The sequence below is a fragment of the Trachemys scripta genome, chromosome 7 (assembly GCF_013100865.1).
Source record: "Trachemys scripta elegans isolate TJP31775 chromosome 7, CAS_Tse_1.0, whole genome shotgun sequence".
NCBI classification, from domain to species: Eukaryota; Metazoa; Chordata; order Testudines; family Emydidae; genus Trachemys; species Trachemys scripta.
The window spans coordinates 85,248,968-85,272,547 of NC_048304.1; the positions used below are offsets into that span (position 1 = coordinate 85,248,968).

The 23,580-nt window shown below is 44.7% G+C and overlaps 2 protein-coding genes across 2 annotated transcripts in view; one reads left to right on the top strand and one right to left on the bottom strand.

The window, feature by feature from the left end:
- The first annotated feature begins 12,714 nt into the window (after positions 1 to 12,714).
- Positions 12,715 to 19,135, top strand: PCBD1 (pterin-4 alpha-carbinolamine dehydratase 1). The gene is made up of 4 exons (XM_034775296.1): positions 12,715 to 12,872; positions 17,201 to 17,332; positions 17,815 to 17,895; positions 18,413 to 19,135. Exons 1-4 carry the CDS (start codon positions 12,870 to 12,872, stop codon positions 18,509 to 18,511), a joined length of 315 nt encoding a protein of 104 aa, XP_034631187.1. The 5' UTR covers positions 12,715 to 12,869; the 3' UTR covers positions 18,512 to 19,135.
- A 1,105-nt stretch (positions 19,136 to 20,240) lies between these two features.
- The window catches only part of SGPL1 (sphingosine-1-phosphate lyase 1), a 53,805-nt gene continuing 50,465 nt past the window's right edge, over positions 20,241 to 23,580 (bottom strand). The window contains exon 14 of the mRNA XM_034775295.1: positions 20,241 to 23,502. Within this exon, the coding sequence (XP_034631186.1) occupies positions 23,362 to 23,502 (141 nt within the window). The 3' untranslated portion in view covers positions 20,241 to 23,361. The remainder of the gene's footprint in view (positions 23,503 to 23,580) is intronic.

Consider the following 23,580-nt stretch of genomic DNA (forward strand, 5'->3'; position numbering starts at 1 on the left):
GGGGGTGGAGTCCTGGGAGATAGTTAGGGGCAGGGGTCCCAGGAGGGGTCAGTCAGGGGACAAGGAATGGGGAGAGGGTTGGGAGTTCTGAGGGGGGCGGGAAGTGGGAGGGGCGGGGCTAGGGCGGGGCTCCTCCCGTCCTCTTTTTTGCTTGCTGAAATATGGTAACCCTAGATTCCTCAACCTGAGGGCCTGCCAGGGTGGATAGCCACAGAAAACTACTTAGCAGTTAGGAAAATTCTCTTCCCAAAGATGTTGTTTATCCCTATATCCTTTGGGCAGTTTCTGTTTCAAAGGGGCCTTGGAATTTCACTTCCTTCAGCCCTAAGTGAACCACCCAGGGAAATCACCTCTTTGTGACTGGGAGACACTGTTTGCATTGTATATGGAGAAAGTTGCAGTAACATACAGCAAAAACTATTTCTTTACAGCAGGACCTTCAAACCAGTTAGAAAGATTATACTCCCAAAGTCATATTAGTATAGAAACAACAATATGGGAGGCTCTAGTGCCACCTAGCTAACTCCCGAGAATTCTTACCACCAAATATCTTCCACTCTGCTCTAAGTATGTAGCACTCTCAGCAACCACCACCCTTCTGAATAGTTTAACTTGGTATAACCCTTCTGCCCATCTGAGTTGGTAGCATCAAGGGTTCAGTATCTAGGGGCTCTGTTTAATAACACAATGCAAAACTGGCTTGAGCCCCCACCCAGTGACCTGGGACAATTACATACCACCCCCTGGCGCCTCTAAGAGGCAATACTTCCCCTCTCGCAAGCACTGAGTCTGAGTGTGGCAAAATCCTTTTAATAAAGAAGGGAAGCAATGCGGCATTATGTTGGGGAAACACCACAAAGAGGATTCATAACACAAACCATGAGCAAAAGACCCACCCCCAAGCAAGTTTAGCAGTGTCATTTTCCCCTCAGGGTCTTAAGTCCACCAACCCAAAAGAAATAACCCAAAGTTCAAAAAGTCCAACACCCCAAAAGTCTCTGTCCCTGGTCAGTGCAGCCCCAGAGTTCCAAAGTTTATCAGAGTTTTACCTCCCAGCCTCGAGGTGGGGGGGGGGGTTAAGGGGCACCTTACATGGTCCAAGGCCGACTGACCTGCCTCTCCGTGGGGTTCTTCGTAGGATTTGGGAGAACAGGGTTTAATTCCCTGGGTTGGAACTTGTCACAGCCTTCCTGTCTGGTCTTGGACAAGGCTCTTAATCCCCCTCTGTGCTTCCGTTTCCCATCTGTAAAATGGAGAGAATAGTATTTCCCTGCCTCACAGGGATGTTGACAAGAAATGCATTAAAAATTGTGAGGCACTCAGATACCCCCTCCCCTCCTGTTACCACAGTATCTTAAATCAGTGGAAACTAGCACAGCACCACTGTGCTGTAGAGGGTAAGCACATTTCCCAGTCCATCCAGAGAATCAATACTACGACTCCTCTGTTGCCGATGCCAGGGTAGAGTTTCTAATTCCTCCTATCTTGTCAGACCTGTAGAAGGGCCTTTTTGTCCCCATAATCTGATATTGGACGCTATTTACTTTACAACCCCTTACAGGAAAGCCATACTGATAGTTTGGATTCTTAATGTTACCATATGTATCTTCCAATTTACTTTTACCCTGCTTTGGATGAACAATGGAGGCAGTGTGGTCTACATACTAACTGAGTTTGTAAAAGGCAACATAAACTCACCAGGACAGGGTAGAAATGGAGTTATATTCAGCTACTCAGCATTCCATTGGGAACTATTGCCAACTGGAACAATTCAGAGCAGCTCTCGGGCTGCTCTTACCTACTGGACAGAGAATCTGAGAACCATAACCAGCTCCTCCTTCATGCCACCCCTTCCTGCTTTGCCACAATCTCAGCAAACCAGAGAATCAGCTTTGGATCTGGACATAGTTGAGGACAGGGAAATAAACATGGGATCCCAAGCTGTCATTTTTACTAACAGCAGGCACCTCAAGGTCAGCCTGATGTTTGGAAGAACTCAAGTTGGATTCTTTCTACATCCTACATCAGTCTCAAGCAATAAAGGTTTGGAAAGTAGAATATACAGGAAGATAATATGGCCAGGCAGACTAGAACTGATTTTTTTTTTTTTTTTTTTAACTACTACAGCTCTATAGTCTCCACAGTACTGATTGTAGTAAAAAAAACAAATCCTTTTAATCTATCAGCCACCAAAAGAGATGACTCAGAAGACACTTTGGGAGCAGATCTGGACAGTAACAAGGGGCTGTTGTCACAGCGTTAGTTTTCTGAGCATAACTACTCTTTAAATTCTTAACTGGACTGATAGAGTTAGCTGTCACTTTTAACATTAAAGCTGTACTCTGTTTCTTAAAACTGCCTCTCTCTGCACACATACACAACACAATTTCAGGGAGTTCTCCAACTTCTTAGCATTTTTCTGACCCCTGGTGACAAGAAGAGGGCATTACAACACCTAAATGAAAAAACTTTTTTCATAAGAAAGCGAGCTACATTTCTTAGACTTCTATTTTGCTACTCCTATTTACCTTTACAGATGGAGTGAGGAAACATACTAAATCCCAGCACTCAAACAAGTGTTACCTTCACAAACTCTGTTTCTATGATCTCCACAGAAGAGGCCTGACATGAAGCAAAGGCTGAATATGAGAAAAGTCTTCCTAACAGTGGGATCTATTAGATTGCGTTGTGGTCTCCCAAGGGAAGCAGAAGTCTTGTCCAGTTTTAAATGAATCAAATGACATTTTTTCTTCAGTCCAGGGAACAAAGATGAACTATATGACCTAGTGGACGTTTACTCTGGCTTGGCTCATCCTCATAAGATTTCAAAACTAAATTTTCGAGTCTAAGACAGCAACACCCCGGCTAGTCTATGAGCCAGGGTTATCTAGAGGAGGTGGGAGAGGAAGGCAGACTTGTTGATCTCACCAACAGGCATTCCTACACAACTCACTTTACCTTTGGGAAACCCCTAACAGTAGCCAACACCACCTCCACCCACATTCGTATGTTGATCAATGGAGCCCAAAAAGGGGGAAGATGGGGATAATACACCCTGATTTTACAAATATCTTTTGTACAAAACGGAAAGTATACCAAACTGAGAGTGGCATTTTGTGGGCAGCAAAGACTGAATGGAGGGCACCAAATTCATTCTCATGCCAAGTCTTGGAAATGTGGGTGTTCTAGAAAAGACCCATTGAAACATGTTATCCGTGCCCTGCCTGGGTAGGAATGGCCCTTTACGTATAGTCTCAGGTGTGCTGAAATCGTGCTTTCTCCACTTCCTTCGGAAAACTACTCCACCATTGAAAAGCAGTTCCCCTTCTTCACCCTCCCCTCCACCCCCACCAATGTTCAGTCTAGATTCCTTGGCTTCATTTCATCTTCTTACTCTTTATTATATCCCTTTTACAGCCCTAATCAATTCCTCTCCACCCTTGGTGTTAACATCCTCTATGCACTTGCAGCTGTATTCCCCTTTAACACAATATATTAAATCTAGTTTTGCCCAGGGGAAAGACAAATTGATTCTGTGACCCCCTGCACTGCCAAGCCCCCCTGTCTGAAATTAACACTCACATTGTGTGAGTTGACTAGAGAAGTCCCCGTTTGTATGGGTCTCCAAGCTGTTTTATTCATTGCTCTGACCTGAATCCTGAGTCCTCAATGACTTTGGTGAAGTGACTTGACAAAAGAGTGCCTCACAGGGAAAATTAACAATTCATCTCTGTTTATCTGGCCCCTTGGTCAATGTAAAGTTGTCACAACTCCCATAAATCCCCAAAGCTAAAGAAGTCCTCCAATTAAACCTATTATATCCCAGTTACAAATACAAGCAGAGGGGTCAAAGGTAAATGCACCTGGAGACTAAGCTACCCACACCTCTAACAGTAGCCCCTCCAAGTTGGTATTGAGGTATATTAGGGGAAGCTTGTATCTTTGCTGCCCATGCTGTGCCTTAACTCCGATGGCCTTAATTCCATTCTATGGACATTGATTATTTGAAAGGTCCTAATGTAGCAATAACTTTTGAAAATGCATGTGCGCACACATACAGTTCTTGAGACTCTAGAGGTTGTTTATCCCCCTGACTAAAAGCTCTCTTCTCCCCTCAACATGTGAGCTGCAGTCCCTCAAATGGACAAACCAAAAGCAGAATAGAGTCCTAAAAATCAACCCTTTCCTCCCACCCAGAAACGCATTCCCCCTCTGTGCAGAGAATAGCCCCACTGCCCTCACTGCCTCAGCTAGCTCAAGGCCGGTGATTGAAGCAAAGTTATTATTATTCCACCTCACAAAATGGAGGGAATTTGAAGGGGGTTTTGGTAAACAAACACCATCTACTAGGAAAAGAATGATACTGTTCAAACAAGGAGAACAGTTTATTCAAATTTGAACAGCAAAATACTCCATGTGATTCTTAAACCAGGATTACAGATGAAAAGTGGGTAACTGATAATCTTAAATATCGGGACCTTTTTCCTGCAGGAGTCACAAATGTCATTCACCAGGAAGAGAGGTGAGCCAGGCATGTCCATTTTAATTAAAGTATTTGATTTCAAATACAATTTACAGTTCATCCCCAGTAGAAAGTGCATGTCACCTCACCTTGGGAGCTTTCACAATGGGGAGCTAAGCTAAACTAGTATAATGTAAAGTCCTTCCCCTGTTCGGAGCTTCATTGGAATGCAGTGTGAAATATTCAGGGATACTGATGTTCACAATAACTCATTCACCCTTTCAGGTCTGGCAGATGTCAACATCAGTGAGTATGGACCATGTTACAACATCAGAGGAGGGGATCCTGTGGGAAACTGGCAGAAGTTCTATCCCTATAGCAACAGCAGCATCAATTGTATATTACTTACGGTTTGAACTAGTGAAAATTGTTATTTTCATCAGCACTTGGGACTATGTTATGCCAGACAGGGGCAGGCCTGTTGGATGCCAGGGGGAGCTCCGGGAGGCATTGTGCATCAACCTTTCCTTTGGATTTCCAGCCATGAAGGTATTGGTAGATACTAGACAGAATTGTCAGTAATAATGCAGAAGAGGCAGACATGTTCAATAAATATTTCTGTTCTGTATTTGGGAAAAAGGCAAATGTATTCCTATCACGTGATGAAATACTTTCCATTCCAACAGTAACTCAGGGAGATATTAAACAGCAGGTGCAGATAACTTGCTGTCAAAAGTTTTTAAAAAAAACTGACCAAGGAGCTCTCTGGACAACTAGTCCAGATTTTCAGTAAGTCTTGCAATGCTAGGGAAGTTCCAGAGAACTGGACAAAAGCTAATGTTGTACCAATATTTTAAAAGGGTAAGATAGCATGGCCCAGGTAATTATAGACTTGTCAACCTGACATAAAAACCAGGCAAAATGATACTACAGCTGCTATAGGACTCTGTAGGAGTGTAACTCACCTCATAATTGGGCATGATGTAGCCGGCTGTCCTCCAACACCCACTGAGAGCAGCCCTTCCAGCCTTGCAGTGCTCTGCTTCTTCTCATGATGCAGTCCTCCATCCAGGTCACATTCACTCCCACCTCTTCTGAGGTGACAGAGTCCCCTGAATTATAGTCCAGTGATCTTTTCACCAGGTCTTCAGCCCTCAGCTCTGGGCCCAGTCATCATTACACCCCTTGTCTCTGAGCTTTCAGTAGTCCTGACCCCTTGTAACAAGGTGTTTCACACCACCCTCCTCAGTGGCCATTAGGGAAAGCCAAGCCCTCCCTGTACTCAGGTTCCCAGTCCAGGGACGAGTAGCTAAGGTCTGTTTCCTCAGACTCCTTGCTGCTTTGCTGGACTACTTCCTACCTAGCCTTGTCTCTAGGCCCTTTTCCCCAGACCCTTTGTGGGCTCTTGCAGCAAGCACCATTGCCCAGGACTTTCTTCCTGGAGAACCCAGTTCCTGACTTTTTAATCAAGGTTCACCCCCAGGAGCTTACTCTACCCCTATGACTTCTTAGTTTGTTTCCTAAACTTTTACCAGAGTTCCCCCCTTGGGAGAGCATCCCTAACCCTACTCTCCCCTGAACTTCCTGCTTCTTTAAGATAAGGGAAGGGCTTCAAGGCAGAGTTACCCAGCTGGGTCTCATTCTTAGTTGAGCCTGACATGCCCTGTAGTTGCCACCAGGTGCCCTACCTGAGTGCTCCAGCTTCATTTAACCCTTTCAGTGTCAGTGTGGACATGCACCCCATCACAGACTCAATAAGAAGGGTAATATAATTAATCCCATTCAGCATGGATTTATGGCAAATAGGTCTTATCAACCTAACATCCCAACACGATGCTGTGGCCAAAAGAGCTAATGTAATTCCTGGATGTATAAGCAGGGGAACATTGAGTAGGAAGGTTATTTTAGCTCTATATTTGTCACTGGTGTGACCACTACTGGAGTACTGTGTCCAGCTAGGGTGCTGGAACAGGAAGGGGGGCTGGGGGCCATGGTTCCATCCTGTTTTACCTGCCTTAATGGCAAGTGACAGGAGGGAGGGGGCAGAGAGGAGTGGGTGGGGCCTCAGGGAAAGAGGCATGGTGGGGGCAGGACCTGGGGGGGCGGGGGTAGGGGCAGAGTAGGCTCAGGGAAAGAGGCAGAACAGAGGCGGGTCCTTGGGAGGAAGGGGTGGAGTGGGAGGGCAGGGCCCCAGTTCAGGTGATCATGGCCCCTCCCGCTTCTAAGGAGTGTCCAGTTCTGGTGTCCACAATTTGAGAAGAAGCCACACCACAAATTAATGAGCCTCCTGTAAACAGTAAATTGTGCAGGAGAGGGAGGCAGGTGGAAGAGGTGAGAAGGAAGAAGGTTAAATGTAGTCCAGCGTGACTAAATCAGTGTCTGAAGAATGGCTGAGGAGTTGTACGTAGTCCAGAAATGTGCTGAGAGCAGCGGGGGAATAACTGTGTTCCTTGACAGTCTGTATTATCGTGAGTGTTTGTATGTAGACCAGGGTAGGCAAACTACGGCCCACCAGCCGATTTAATCCAGCCCTCGAGCTCCCGTTGGGGAACGGGGTCTGGGGCTTGCCCTGCTCCCACACTCCAGCTGGGTAGCGGGAGCAGGATCCACTCTGTGCGGCTCCTGGAGGAGGTGGCATTTCCTCCCCTCTGGCTCCTACGCATGGGGCAGCCAGAGGGCTCCACACGCTGCCCCCATCCCAAGTGCCACCCGCGCAGTACCCAGTGGCCAGGAACCACAGCCAATTGGAGCTGTGGGGGTGGCGCCTGCGAATAGGGCAGCAAGCAGAGCCTCCTGGCCACACCTCCATGTAGAAGCCGGAGGGGGGATATGCCGCTGCTTCCAGGAGCTGCTTGAGGTAAGCACTGCCCAGAGGCTGCAACCCGAGACCAGCCCCTGCCCCAACTCCCTGCCCCAGCTCTGCTCCCCCTCCTATCCTCCAAATCCCTTGATCCCAGCTGAGAGCCCCCTCCTACATCCCAAGCCCCTCATCCCTAGCCCCACCCCAGAGCCCACATCTCCAGTCAGAGCCCTCCTCACCCCTCCAGCACCCCAACCTCCTACCCCAGCCCGGAGCCCCCTCCTGCACCCTAAATTTCTCATTTCTGGCCCCACCCCAACCCCAATTTCGTGAGCATTCTTGGCCCACCAAACAATTTCCATACCCAGCTGTGGCCCTCAGGCCAAAACATTTACCCACCCCTTACGTAGATGCAGTCAGAGCAGTCTGTGGCAGGAGATGTAGGAAGACAGTAATCCATGCAGACACTAACTCAGCATCCCATTGATTTCCCCATGAATTCTGCCCCACTTCTAGCTGCTGGCAGCCACAAACTTTCCCCATAGAAGGAACTGCAGATCAGGTAAGGGTGTATTTTCCAAGCCCATCTCATAGACTCAGACTTTAAGGCCAGAAGGGACCATCGTCATCATCTAGTCTGACCTCCTGCACACTGCAGGCCACAGAACCTCACCCACCCACTCCTGTAATAGACCCACAACCTCTGGCTGACTTACAAAAGTCCTCAAATCATGATTTAAAGACTTGAAGTTACAGAGAATCTACCATTTACATTAGTTTAAACCTGCAAGTCACCTGTGCCCCATGCTGCAGACTAAGACTAAAAACCCCTATAGGGCAACAGCTCACTCCACTGGCCATAAGTTTGAAAACCTCTGTGGCACATGTGAATGGTGTGCCAGCGGAAACCTGCAGTAAAATATGCCATATCAATTCTAAGGTTCCTGAATGGCCACGTCCTCCAGAATGTGAAATGCCTGAAAATATGGAGAAAGCTTTGGTAATAAGTTTGCCCCTGCCAGAGATTTACCCCTCAGCAAAGCTGGTCTTCAATTTTAAAACAAAGCAATGATACATTTTAAACTTAATATTTTTGTGCATTCTTTTCACTGTGGTTAGCTCAGGTGCATCCACAGAGCTGCTGGGAACTGAAGCATTCCTCTCAGAGTACCCTGAAGCTCAGTTTTATGGTATCATTTTTTTGGCCTTGAGATTCCCCCAAGGCACTTTTGCCTGCAGATGCACAGACCTGTTTTGAAGTAATTGAGACACTAATGCATTGTTTGTTTGATGTCTGCATTTAGGCCTTTTGACCTCAGCAGCATCAGCACACGCCAGCAGGTCCCTCGGATTCAGAACTGTTACGAACCGGTCCTAGTAGAAGTGTTTCCATTATGAACTTCTGGTAGGGTTACCATATTTTGAGTGTCCAAAAAGAGGACACTCCACAGGGGCCCATGCCCCCACCCCAACTCCACCCACTCCCCTGCTTCCCACGAACATTTGATTCGCAGGAAGCCTGAAGCAGGTAAGCGGAGGGAGGAGGTGCGGCCCAGTCTGGGCCCCCCCCAACCGAGCAGCTCCCTCCGGCCCCGCACCCCGGGCCAGCTCCCGGCCGAGCAGCCCTGGCCCAGCACCTCCAGCCCCTGGTCCAGCCCCCGTGCCGGCCCCGGCCCAGCACCTCCCTATTTTCCTGGACATGTTTGGCTTTTTGGGATTTCCCCCCGGACGGGGATTTGAGTCCCAAAAAGCCAGACATGTCCGGGAAAATCTGGCTGTATGGTAACCCTAACTTCTGGGGGACATTCTGGACAGGGCCAACAGGCAGCTGCAATACGAGAGGGAGAAGGATTTGTGGGCCATGGAAAGGCAGAAACAGGCTGCAGAGCAAGACGATGGAAGTGCAGCGCACGAGGGGAGGCTTGTAGTGCAGTTTCTGGAGCAGGAACATTAGTTGAGAGAGGGAGATAAAGCGCAGCAGAAAGATCTGTTTGAGAAGCTGCTTACACTTATGGCCGCCAGAGTTCTGGCTCCTACTGCACCTACACCATGGCCTGACTCCCAACCATGGTATCATGGGCTGCAGCCCAGGAATACTCCGAACAATTCCATGGTTGGGTGGCCTATGCAACTGAGACTTAGCACCTGGACAGGGCAAATATACCCCATGCAGTCCTCCAGCCCAGTGCAGGCCCTCACGCATGTGGAGTGGCACTATTTATAATAAACGTGCAAGGAAGAGAAAGGAGAATGGGGGACACACAAACATTAGGGGATGGATTTGTTGGCACTCTTCAATGTTTGATTTATGCACTTTGTTTTATTAATGGTTTTGATGTTGATTTCTTACTGGTGTTTGGGTGTGGCAATGGTAGCTGGCCTATGTGGCCATGGTTTAATGTTGGGTTTTTTTTTTTAAATATATCCATGTTCACAAATAAAGACTTATTTTATTAAAGATGTTTATCATCATCACATCACAATGTGTATTTCAAATAATAAACATACAGTAAGGGACAACTGGGACGAAATAGCCAAACAATTTCTGAGTACTTTTATCTAAAATCAATAGTGTAAATCCACAGGTTTTGCCACATGTCCTCCTCCCCCCTGCATAAGGGATTGTTATCCACAATGACAATGGATGGTAATAAGCCCCCCTCCATACACATGTTTATAAGTAGTCATATCTATAAGTATAATGCATGGCAGTCAACTCTCCCCACCCATTTTATTGCATGATCTGGCCTCAGTTACTATAAACATTGCAGTAACAATCATAAACATAGTATTCTCCCTCTACTATTGGTCAATGCAACTCCATAATGTGGGAGCACAGAGCATCCCTGATTTATGTTGCCCACGTGTATCCTGCCCCAGCTGTGAGGGGTGCACTTTCTGGCTGAGCGTACTGGTTCAGCAATCCTTTGCTGTCATAGCTCCATTTCAGGGGCAAATGACTCACCTTTGGATTCACAAAGATTGTAAAGAGCACAGCAAGCCACAATAATACAGACGGCATTGATGACACCAACCCAAATGAGTGCATAAACAGCACCATTCTGAACCTACTGTGAGTGTAATTGCACCTCTTGAGATCAGGATATGGTTTTATTAGCCAATATGAAAGGAGGTACATGGGGTCCCTCAGGATAACAATGGGGATAGTAACTCTGTTTATGACAAGGTCCTATGGTGGGACGTGTCCCTGCCTAGGAATGTAGACAAACCATCAGAAAGCCCCTAGCATCATGAACATTTCCAGTGCAGCCCACATTGGTATCCATAAATCAGCCTGTGAATAACAATGGAGTAGTGTCATTTGTGGTTCATGTACTCATGCTCCGATGCAGTTGGAAACCCCATTCTCTCAAAACCAGCAGTTACTTCAAGGCTGTTGTTTATGCCCACCATCTTTGGTGGAATCACACACCTGATTGCCTGAGAAACCTCCCCCACCATCTTACCCTCAGCTGACTTTCCAATGCCAAACTGGTTAGCAAGAGGCTCTTAGCAGTCCGGGGTAGACAATTTCTAGACAACGATAGAAACCCACTTCTGGACCAATATGGCTGCCCTCATGTGTGTCCTGATGCTGGAAAGTCAGGGCAAGCTGGTCACAAAGGTCCAGAAATGTGGCTTTCCTCATGCAAAAGTTTTGGAGCCACTGCTGGTCGCTCCAGGTCCACATGATGATGTGATCCCACCAGTCTGTGCGTGTGGCCCCGCTACAGAAGCACCAGTCTACATCTGGGGCATCAGCAGTTATACCAAGAGTTACAAACAGCATCAGCCAGTTCAAGTCTTCCATGCCTGTATTATCCTCATCCTCTGTCAGGAACCTTTGGTAGATCAGAGAAGGCCACTGGAATGTCCACCAGCATCTCATGGATGATCTGCCCATTTCCTGAAACAGAAGTGGAAAGCCCAAGCAAGAGACGCCCTCAAGTGGTGACTTCTCCACGTTGCTGGCTCTGGTAGCCACAAGCATGCAGACTCAAGAGGGCTCGGCACGATGTGTTGGCAGCTTGCAACAATTTCCTGTAACATGCAGGATGGAGAGTCAAGTTTTCCTACACTGTACCACGAGCCAAGGCCTACTGCGACCACAGCAGGGGAGAATGCTAGGAAGCCTAGGATATGGTAATTTGACTTGGATCTGCATGGGGATGCTGGAGCCCAGGTTTGGGGGCCAGGTCCAGAAACTGTAAACCTTTGGTCACCTATGGGTGGAGATGCTCCAGCCCTAGGCTTACAAACTCAGTCTGCATACTTGAGTCTCACTAACCCTGACATACCCACAGATGCCCCAACTCGTCTTTGTCAGAAGTTCCTTTGCATTTTTCACAAGAGCCAGATTTTAGCTTTGGTCAAATCCATTTTGTTTCAAACTACCATCTAATAGGATATTGTATTCTTTATTTCCTGCCTACATCATCATATAACATTGCTTTATCCAGTCAAACACTTGCAGCATTATACACCAGGAATGACTGCATTTCAGTAGTGGGTGATGTAATGATTAACTCAAGCTCTACTTTTTCCAACACACACACACACACACACACACAAGTTTACTTGGAGGGTAGGGAAGTGTTTTAAGTTGTCCCAGCATGTTGTTTTAGAAAAACTGCGCAGTAAGTATACACAGAGCTGTACATAACACTCCAAGACTGTTATTTTTATTTTTATTTCATTAGAGCCTTTGTGGCGTCAGCAACATTGAGTTAGAATAACTTGCCAAACGAACAGATTGTGAGACTCTTGTGTGTAGATCTGCCAAAACAAGAGCATTTGAGGTTGCCATGAAGGATCTGTTGAGATCACTAGTGGGATGAAGTTGAGTGCATATAATTTCAGTCTCTATTGGTGATAGAAGTGAATGCCTTATGGATGTGTGTTATTCACCCTGCAGACTCTTCCCTTAACTTATTTACATGTTTTTAAAGAGGTTGGGTAGGTTGGCCCCTACTGCCATCTGAACCCTCCCCCCTGAAGTTTTCATGTGTGTTAATTTTCAGAAACTGTATTGTGCAATCCCAGGAGGGAAGGGTAAATAAGATGTTATCACACCATCTCGTGATCAGTCGAACAACCCTCTTATGTAATCAAATGTATCCCCACCAGCAACTGTACATGTAAGCTTTCTATTTTAATCATTATCCTGTTCTTGCTTCAGCAAGGCGCCTGGGATGACAGAAACGGTTAGTCTCCATCTGAGAAAGGAAAGGTGGACACAGACCGTTGATGCTTCTGCATAAAACAGATGCAAATACAGAGCAATTTTAGCATACTTCAATAGACAGCCAATAGGTCCTGCTGTGTCCATGACAGAGTGCGGCAGAAAACAAGCAATCTCTGCCCTTTGATTCTACTATTGGTAAATCATTAGGACCTGGGCAACAGTTACAGCTGTTTGTAGTGGGTGGATTTAAAACACTTGCCACGCCTCCTCTCTCCCCCCTCCCCTCCGCCTTACCATCTGCAAGAAGAGCTCAGACACAAGCTGTGCCTCTGCCTGTTGCTCATCTGGTCTTTTGTATATATACACACATGCATTTGCTGCATCTGAATACCAGTTACTGAGTCCACAGGCAATCTACAGCCATGGTAAGTCACGGCTTCAAAGGCCAGACTTTGCTTTGCAAGTAACAGCTATGCTATTTGGAAAGGCAGAAAGGTTTAAGCCAGCTGCTCTATTGTACAAGAGGAGGGAGAAAAGAACAAAGCTTTAGTCTTTAGTAATGACTAACCCAGGCAAACCTATAGGCAGCTACTCCAGTCCTAAGTGGGTGTTCACCAATGGGAATCTCTCGGGGGGTGTTGTTGGGCTTCCCTTTCTGCAAAGCAGTTACAAATATGAATAGTCCCCATTAACACTCCATCAGAGATGCAACATCCACTGCAATCACTCTATCTTGTGAACCACATTGGTACAAATTTATAACACCGCTTGGTTCACTATATAGTCCCACTGACTCTTGCATCTGGAAAAAAATGCAAAAGGTTTTCTATGCATAGGGCCAGGGCTCTGGTACAGCTAAAGCAGGGATGCTGCAGGTTGGACTTGTATCTTATTAACAGAGCTCCATGGGATCCCAGGCTTAGAATAACAGAAATTGCAGATCAGGGCTAAGGGGAATAGGCAGAGCACAACAATAGCAGAGGATGCTGCATGTCAGGGTTGAGATGCACTGCTTTGGTCACATTGGTCATTTGCAGCCCTGCTTGCAATATATCTACCTCTAGCCAATAATAGCGGCTTCTCACTTTCATAAGCACCAAGCAAACTCTAAAAGGAAATTGCTGGATTTGTGTATGTCGATTTTTTTTTTTTTTATGGTTCAGATGAAATTGCAAAGACTAGTCGAGTTGGTTTCTGTGCACCATTGTGTGGCAAGTCTGCTGTTTCGGACAGGAACAAACAACAACATGGCTGCTGGAAAATCCAGCAAAACATTTTAAGATTTATTAAATTAGCTGTAATGGGAAACATGTTTTAACCAGTGAGAGCATGTGGAAGGCATTAGCTGGCAGTACTGACAAAGAAGCAGCCTTGTGGGGCCAGACTTCAGGACAGAAAACTAGGACACTTCTCTCTAATACTGTCCAAGGGGGAGAGGAGGCTGCACAGGAGCATTTGGGTTTAGAGAACTCAGGCAGCTTTGGTAACTGGGAGGAGGGCAAGTTTGTGTGCCTGTCATGACGGGAGGCAGCAAGAGGATTCAGAAGCTAAAGATTACTGGGACTGACGTAAGGCTATGCCCTATCCTATAGCAAGTTCGAGCCTTGATGAGGGAGACTGGCTTTACTGTTTTGCCTCTTTGCCCAAACCTGCTATGGCCCCTCATGCTGGTTTTGAGCTACTCGGGCATGCAATTGTGTCTGGGGTACTCCCACTTGTGAAGCTGGGATTTAGAAAATCCCATGGCTTCATTACACTCTTAATTCAATAGGGAAGTGAAGCTCCAGTGCAAAAGCAGCTTGAGCCAGAGTCACAGGTGGAGGGAGAACGGCCATGGGAAAGTCAGCCAATCATGTTGGAACAGGACCACGGTTCATTGCAGTATAGGCAGCTAGGACGTACCTGCAGAACTGAGGGCCTGTCATCCTACAGCCACCACAGTGCATTTTATGGTGATGCAGTTTCTGTTACAACAGCTGCTGTTTTGTAAGAGACCGTTGCACAGTGGGGGAGGGGACGCATGGGTGAGGAGACCGTAAGGGTCATGTTCCCATAATAAAGGGGAAAGTACACCTGTCCCCTGCTTAGTCATCACTAGCTTATCTTGTTTTCATCAGTGTCCCTCCCCCCCGTACTGCTTGCCTAGAAGCCTGACGCACTTCCATCGTGACAGAGTGGCTGGACTATTAACCTGTTCAGGCATTCAGGTGGCTCTAGCCATTTTATAGCACACCAAGAGGAAAGCAATAGCCCCATCAGAGCCACACACTGGCCAGACTGTTCTTCCTCTGCTGTTGCAAGTCAATTTGGAGGAATCGTACTTGCACTCTTGCATGGCAGCCTGGAGCCCTAACCTCTAGGTTACCGGGCAGCCAGAAAACATTTCAAAGTGTTGAAATAACCTAAGTGATTCTCCCCCCGCCTCACTCACAAACATGCAGCATATGGGGTGTGTTAACAGCTTTTCCCTTCTAGCTAGTGTCTATGCCGCACAGGAGAAAGTGTCTGGTTCTGATGGCGTTATGGTAAGTAAGCTTCCACCCCGCTTTATCCTGGTTGCTAAGATACCTAGAATAAGCTTATCTAGAGATCACACAAAGGGCATTGGCTGAGGTTTTACTGTGCTGAGCAGTGTTTACACTGCATCTTTAATAAAAAAAAAAATCTCTGCCTCAGATCACACAACAAAGCAGCCTGATGGGGGACAGGGCTGAAGTGAGCAACAGAAATACAGGGATACCATTAAAAAGTAATACTTCTGTGAGCAGGGAGGATGTTTAGAATTAGCTTATTGGTAGACAGGTACAAGGAATGCTTTCACAAAATACACTTTGAATGAATCACACACCTTAAATTATACCTGACATGGATCTGTATCTCAAGAGAAAAATTCAGTAGCATCACATTTAACCTAGTGTTTCATCTTGCATTCTCTCGGATACAGTTTATCCAGAGCCCATCCACTGGTTTTAACTTAAGTTTGGGTGTCACTATAGGGCACACATACCTGTACCTCATCATAACTGGTTAGTGGGTACATTTATGATAAATCCTGTCTAGCAGAGGATTATAGTGTGCCTTTGCCTACAGGTGTAATTATAATCCAGTGTGCTTAAAGATGGGCATTCAGAGTTTCCATACAGAATGGCTTGTGGAGCACAACCCCCACAATCCCCCAAAACACACCCAAAAAGAGAAACCCACAATACTAGAGAAATAGTATCTGCTCAGTGACCAGCCTTTTGGGCTCTGCATCCTCAGACTACCTGAATCAGAGAAAACCATGGTTCTATTTCTTTGTCCAGATGTTTCAGAAAATAAATACTAGTATAACTGACCAAAGACTAAGATGACAGAGGGGAGTTTAGATTGAATAACACGCTCAAAGTAGCACCACACAAAATGCATCGTTTTAAGCAGCTATCAAAAGTTTGAGACTTCCAAGGCATCCTGTCTATTCACCATTTAAGATTCCACATAAGTGTGTGTGTATGCAATTCCAAAAATACATCAACTTCAGCCCCAGTGAAGCTAGGATTTTTAAAAGGCCCATTATAAAACAGAGCGTCATCTAATCTGCAAGGATTTGGGTTGCTGAAATAAGGCTCTGACACCAGCTCACCTATTGCTCCTGCCCTCTTCAATAGGCCCAGGATAGGTGCTATTGGGCAACTCCCACTTATCCAGTTATGCTCATCTTAAACTGAATCATGCTCCAGTTTATCTTGGCTGACTTACTCCACCCAAGCGTGATGTGTTGTAAAACTGAGTCATGAAGAATGGCAGTATTATTCTAAAAAACTATAACAGGAACAGCTCTAGCCAACAATAATGAAAGACAATGCAAAATAATCACTCCTCCCTCTCAATTTTGGGTCACAAATAGCCTCCCTTTATTTAGTGGTTAGATGGAAGAGGTGTTCTGAAACTTCTGCTGTAATGTAGGCGCATAATATGGAAAAGTTTAAGCACTGGTTTAATCTGACCAATCGCAAAATGTTCCTCCCAAGATCCAAAGACATCCAGGGACAGCAAAGTGGGGAAAGCAGTTGCTTAAACATTAACAGAGCAATAAATCTGTTACTATGAAATGGTTTGTCCATTCATGCAACTTTTCCTATACCCTCCTGGAAGGAAAACACTGCAGTTTGGGTAGGATGGCATATTGCAGTCAGCTTTCAAAGTAAATAAATCTTGGTTAATTTGAGGATTCCCTCCCCTAACTTTGAAAGGGGCATTCCGTACCAAAGCTGTAGTCCAGATAGCTCCTTTTGTGGAGAATGCTGGATTGCCCTTTTCTTGCCTTCTGGAAATGTTTCAGTTACACAGAACTCGTAAATATCTATCCCTCTGAATAATTTAGTTTTAGTATTAGCTGAAGTTTAAAGTATACTTGTTTGGGAGCTTCTCAGCAGTACATAGCAGAGATGGTTCACATCATACAGCCATCACTCATTTTAGCCCAGTTTGTAGTACATGGTGAAGGCAAGCACAGCCCTGGAGTGCTGCAGGTTGTGACCAATAAGCATTGGTAACCGTAAAATAGCCTAAGGGGCTTAAGTTACTAGGTGGGTGCTTCAGCTCATGACAGAAGTAAGGAAAGCCTCACTGCATGTATACTTTATCTGTGCCTCACTGATTTGAGCACCCACTTTCTATTTACTCAGAGAAAGGAAGCATTACCTCTGCTCAAGCAAATGTCAACAGCTTGTGTCTTCTTGGTCCATTCTTCTACTTTTTATTTCTCTCCTAGGCAGGAAAAGCCCACAGGTTGAGCACTGATGAGAGGGAGCAACTGCTGCCAAACCTGAAAGCTGTAGGATGGAATGAGGTGGAAGGGAGAGATGCCATCTTCAAAGAGTTCCATTTCAAGGACTTCAGTCGGGTACAGAAACTGACACCTACGTCCATACTGCCAGTGGTCTGCATGTCAGTTTAGGGATCCCACCCAGGAAGTTAATGCTTATTTTAAACAAACTGTTTTCCTCTGTTCATAGATGTTTAGATCAGAAGGGACCATTCTCATCTGTTCTGAATACTTGGATAACACAGGCCATAGAATCTAACCCAGTAACTCCTGCAACCAGTTCATAAGCTTCTGGCTGAGTAAGAGCATCGATTACTGAAGACATCCAACTACTCAACCAGTCAGTCAGTGTTTTTTGTAGAACTTTTCCCACACAGAGAGGTGGACGTCTGTGGAAATCTTAGGCAAAGACAATGTAGTGTTAGGCAAGTTTTGTGTTTGCCTGGATTCCCAAAAAGGAAAGGAAGTTAATTCCATCAAGGACATGCCAACCATAAATAATTGTGAGCCACCATTACAGTTGGCTTACAACTAACTTGTCTTTTGTTCCTTCTGGGCAGGCCTTTGGGTTCATGACCAGAGTCGCTTTGCAGGCAGAAAAACTGGACCACCACCCTGAATGGTTCAACGTTTACAGCAAGGTAAAGGATGGCAGTGGGCGATTAAATCTCATAACATGGAAGGTGCTTCAGGTTTGACAACGGATAAACAGTATAACATTTTCTGTTTGTAGGGCACTTAGGACGATGGGATGCTGGGCCATGACTCAGGCCCTTAGGTGCTATGGCAGTACAAATAGATAACGCTTAGCAGTTCCTTCTGTTAAGAGTGAGGAGGTTGTTTACATGTTGCGAGGCAAGACATTTTTGCACTCTGTCAGACAATTGTATAAATCATGCCTATCCCCATTAATAGTATTGTAGCATCACAATGAAGCTCTAGTAGTGGATCCAACTCACAAAAGTTGGAGTGCCATGAAGTTTGCACCCATCTCTTGTTTCTGCTGTCCCACTATTAGAGATTTTATGGGTACTGCTGGGGGAAAAGTAATGGAAGTACTTAACACTACTTCAGATATATCAACATTGTAAATGGTTGTCTAAGTTTAGAATATGGCTGCTCTTTCCATCAACTGCAAGTATTTTTGTTTTGTTTTAGGTTCACATTATCCTGAGCACACACGAGTGTGCAGGCTTATCCGAGCGGGATATCAATTTGGCCAGTTTCATAGAGCAAGTTGCAGCTTCTCTGTCTTGAACGAGGCTGGGAGTACATAAGCCTGAATTGGCTGAACAGCCACCGTCTCCTCTCTCATTCTTAAAACTGTAGTTAGAACCATTTGCTGGTTCCATGCAGTTCCTGATCCAGGCAGAAGACAATGCTATGCTCGGCTCCTCTTCCACCACAGCTCAAAGTTTCAGAGGGAATAAGCTGCCCTAGCGTAAACATATTTCCTACTTTTCAGTCACCAGGATGAAAGCTGCCTTATTTTTTGGTCCAGTGACTACCAGTGTAAAATTGCTTGACCTCTGGCACTTTTGGTATATCTGGCCTTTAGCGGAAGAGAGTAATATTATACAACTGTCAGTGCAAGCAGTTTGAGTTTATTGTTACCCAGACAGTTGTGTGCTTGCTTCTTACTTTACAATTATACTGTTTTGTCTACAGTGAAGCCTATGTCCCCTGGTCTCTTCTGTTAGCAGACCAGTATCTGTGATGTGCAGTTTGGTTACATTTGTAAGCTTTGTTCAAATAGTATTATATCAGTTACGTGGGATTACCTGTGTTGCAACTGGCCATAATACAGAGCTGGGAGCCAGGAATGTCAGCTGAAAATATCTAAGTGTTTACAATAAAGTTCTCATAACATACCAGTTGTCAGTTTGAAGGGAGCATTCACTGCAGAGTTTTGACTGAACAAACTAAGTTGAAAAAACTAAGCAAAGTTATTCATATTTACTCTCTCCTCCCATTCCTCCTGTAATTCACTCCACATGTCTCCAGGTCATTGCATGGGGAAGCCTTCCTGAGGCATAACTAACTTCTGGAGCAGTTGCATGTGCTTTTAAACGTCTCTACCTCAAAGAGAAGTGGTCAAAAAACAGGGTCCAGAAGGGGACATCCATGAAACGGAGCTGGTAAAGCTAGTAATAATAAATATCCAATAATTCTAAATAGGGAAAGGTATCCTTGGCTCACAGGGTTTGAAGAGTCAGTATTCAAGATTGTACTGTAGGTATGGTAGGACTTTGAAAAACAGGAGAACATGTAAAAGAGCATAGTGCAGTGTTAAGTAGAAAGGCACTCTGCCTTTAAGCCAGAGTATGATGAAAGCAGTTTGACTCTAAGGGTACGTCTACACAGCAGTTAAATCCCGTGGCTGGCCCGGCTCAGCTGACTCAGGCTGGTGGGGCTCTGGCTGCAGGGCTGTAAAACTGCTGTGTAGATGATCGCGTTCAGGTGCTGCTGTCCAAGCTCTGGGACCCTGTGAGTGGGGGAGAGTCTTTTATTCCAGCAGAGACTTCCCCTAAAAGATATTTTGGCACTGTAGTACTGTCACCTCTCATGGATGCAATAACATGGGTATCTGATTTTGTCAGGGCAAAAACCACAAGACCAATATTCTAAGAGGAGCTCTACAAGTGGCTGACTCAGGTCTAACCCTTATATTTGTCCAACGCCAGAATTCACTATAGAAAATCCACAGCTCCTTAATATAGCCTTCCTTTAATACCCTTAAACACCACACGTTAAGAGCAGTCAGAGGCAATGCCCTTATCTGGGCAGCAGGAAGAAAAGCAGTTGAAAAGCTGTAATTCACATTAATGAACAGGAAACCACACCAACGCACAAGCCAGGAGCAGTGGCCTAGGCTACGTACCAGCATTGAAAAGACACCACCTCCCTGCAAAATCATGGCTGGATCACCAAGGATTCCAGCTAGTGGTTTAGAAAACCCTTCTTCAATAAATACAGTGGGCTTGGATAATTAAGTGAACCATTTTAATACAAAAAGGACTCTCCACTACAGCATTTTACCATCTCTTCAATAATTTCAGTCTACAGAGTTTTAACCAGTAATAAGCGAGAGTGAATGTTACAGAATATCACCATCAGAGCAAATCCTGCCCTGGAGGCCCCTTAAAAACAATGGGTGCACATGTAATGTGTGTCATAGTCTCATTATATGCATCTTAATCTTCTTGAAAGCATCAAGAAAGCGCAGATGGAATCAATGGCTCAGCAGTATCCACTGCACCCTGACACTTTACATAGGATATAGTGTTCCATTTGGCAAATAAAGGTCAAACATCTGCAAGCAGCTACCTTCCTTGTGAGCCCTTCACAGGCACATTAATTCCTTTCCACCCTGAAACATTGCCAGTGTTTAAATACCTTGTTTGAAAAACTCTTACAGGAAGATAGAATTTGATATTTTGAGAACCTCCTGCCCCTAGAAAAGTACCATCAAGTTTCAGATTACAATCCACCCTGTAGAGTTTAAAACCCAGTAAATAATGTATTAATGTCACCATTTTTCTAAAAACAGTATGCATGATAAAGCAGATACAGATTCTATATTAAAATGGCAAAGGCAAATAAAAACTGCATACTAGTAACATACAGTGTGCAGAACAGATTACATTTACAGTATAGATCAAATGTACATAAAACATAATCAAAGAGACACAAGCATCAACAGTACATGAAGCCCAGAATGGAGTACACAGAGACAAATACCTCTTCAAGTACATGTAAAAAAAAAAAAAAAAAAAAGTGAATTGAAACACTGATTTGTTAGCCCCATGTAATTCCTGGGGAAGAAGGTAAGGAGAATTGGAGAGGGTTTTTTAGAACTGTTTTTCCCTTTTTTTAGGTCTGGGTTGGAAGTCAACTATCAAAATAGCCAGGAATTTATATAGAAGATCCTTTTCCAAAGCACAGTATACTGTGAGAGATGTAGTGATCCTCAGATGGCAGGATGCGAATGATTAGGTCCAATACATGTTGGCTAAGTCAGCAAGACACAAATGGAGTATCTGGCAATTTGAATTAAATGTTTCAAGAAGAGGGCTGAAAAGAATTCTTTGAGTAAGTAGACATGTGCCCACCTTATCTTACTGAAATCTATAAGATGGCTACGCTGTATTGACTCAGAGTTCAGAATAGTAGATATATTTTAAAAAAGAGAATATCCTCTTCCACAGACTTTGAACCCAGCACTAAGCTTGCTTTAGCAATGGCTCGTAATTCACTCTCACTTTGCATAGCTACTGTGCAAGTGTGCGTTTCAGACATGTTGAGTCACTCAGGAGCAGTCTGGATGCAAGCAAATCCAGTACTGGAGGTGAAGGGGGCCCTCCTTTAAGATTTACAGCATTCCCCCCCCCCTCCAGGAAGCATTGCATAATGCAACCACCTCTTGTGAGAGCTGTTTGCATTTGAAGTGTCTAGTAGTTTGCAGAAATGGATCAAAAGAACGAGTATTGGAAAACGCACTCCACCCTAATTATAAGGCTCTACAGGGCTAACTACACCAATGATTAGCATCAAAAGCTTTTCTAGTTTGTTTAGGGGGCTGCAACCATTTTACAAGTCTACTCAATGCAGTCTGCATAAAGGACAAAGTAAGCTAATTCTTGATAGAGACCCCCCTCCTCAGAACCAAGACCTTCATATTTTCAATATTAATTAGATCCCACCATAACACCTCACGCTCAGCACTATATCAACACCTTTATAACACTGAAAACACTTGGCTCAATAAGACTATTACATTGAGGGTGGAGTGTACTGTACCTGAGTCCAATTTGCTATGGATTATTTTCAACATAGTACCATAAGGAGATGACCATGGCCACATCACAGTCAGCAGCTGATCCATCATACTCTTCCTGACGTCTCAGGAAAAGCTGGAGCAGTGTCAAGGCACACTGGTGAATGCCCTTTGAAAATGTGCCTTAAAAGAGTCAGTGCAAAGAGCAGACAGAAACCACTACTTTCTTTTACAAAAGTCATCTCTTCATATTAAACGACTGTGTAAAAAAAGTTAACTTTGGTGCCATATGTTTGCACAAATCCCAAGCCATTACACAGAGCAAGGCTCAACTGACTTCACTGCAGCATTTTAGGATAGTGCAAAACCTTCAAGTTACATACAATAAAATAATCATTTTGCTCTCCTCCAGAGTTGTGCAAGATACAACAGCATTATGGGTGGTAATGTAAAAGTTCTAGAACAAGAGGCAGGAAAGCAATGATACTGCATAAAGAGTGGTTCTTGCCAAGTACCTTCAGACTCTTTCCCCTATCCTACCCGTTTGGTTTAAAATTAATTTTCTACTTCTATTGCAATTTATACAAAGCTCAGGAAGAGTTGCTTACATTAAGAAAGTCATCCAAAGAAATTACTATCTATAAATTGACAACTGTATCTAACTGGATCTCCATATGTAGAGAATTCAAAGACTGGATTGGTGAATCAATAAAGGAAAGACTATCATGTTCAGAGTTAGCAAGATATAATCCCCCCCATCACACAATTTGTTAAACACGGTTTCCTACAGTAGTTAGCAGTATCGTTGGAGGAGTCACTGAATACTTGTGTTCAATTCACTTTCTACCTCCAACTTCTGGGGAGGTTGCCTCAATGTCTATGTTTCAGACAATTACAGAGAACCCAAATCCTAGTGGGGCATTCACTAAATAAAAGATCCACAGCTTTTCTTCCAGGAAAAAAAAAATAGTACAGAATAAACAAAGACAGAATACCTGAGGAGTTAGGGGGTTGTGGAATGGACATTCAATTGCCATAACAATGCCATTCCACCCAAGACTTTTAGGACTAGTCTTGGTAGCTAACTACGGTGATACAATAGAAAAATTAAAACTAAACCAACTATTGAGAAGTGACAAAGACAGCTGAAATTACTCAAAAGTTGATTTCAGAAAGAGGAATGAGACAAAGAGAAAGGGGAGGAAAGTTCTGTAGATAAAGCTGCCGCCTGCATTTGCAGGATCAAAGACAGTAGCTTAGTATGATCTCCTTCCTCCAGGAATTCAGAATACCACCTCAGAGCTGGCTGGCAAAGTACCAGTTACTACATTCAGGAGTGTCCAGGAGAACCGTTCATGTGTTTGTCACTGGAAGGGATGTCTGTGCTATAGAGGCAGTCCAAGTATGCATGAGAAATCTCTGATACCATGTTCCTGTCTGGGATGGACTGCGCCATTCCATAGATGGCACCCTATGGTTAAAAAATAAATAAGTTATTATGCAGGAAAACTCTATCTCAACAGGGATGTGTGAATTTAGAGATTTAATC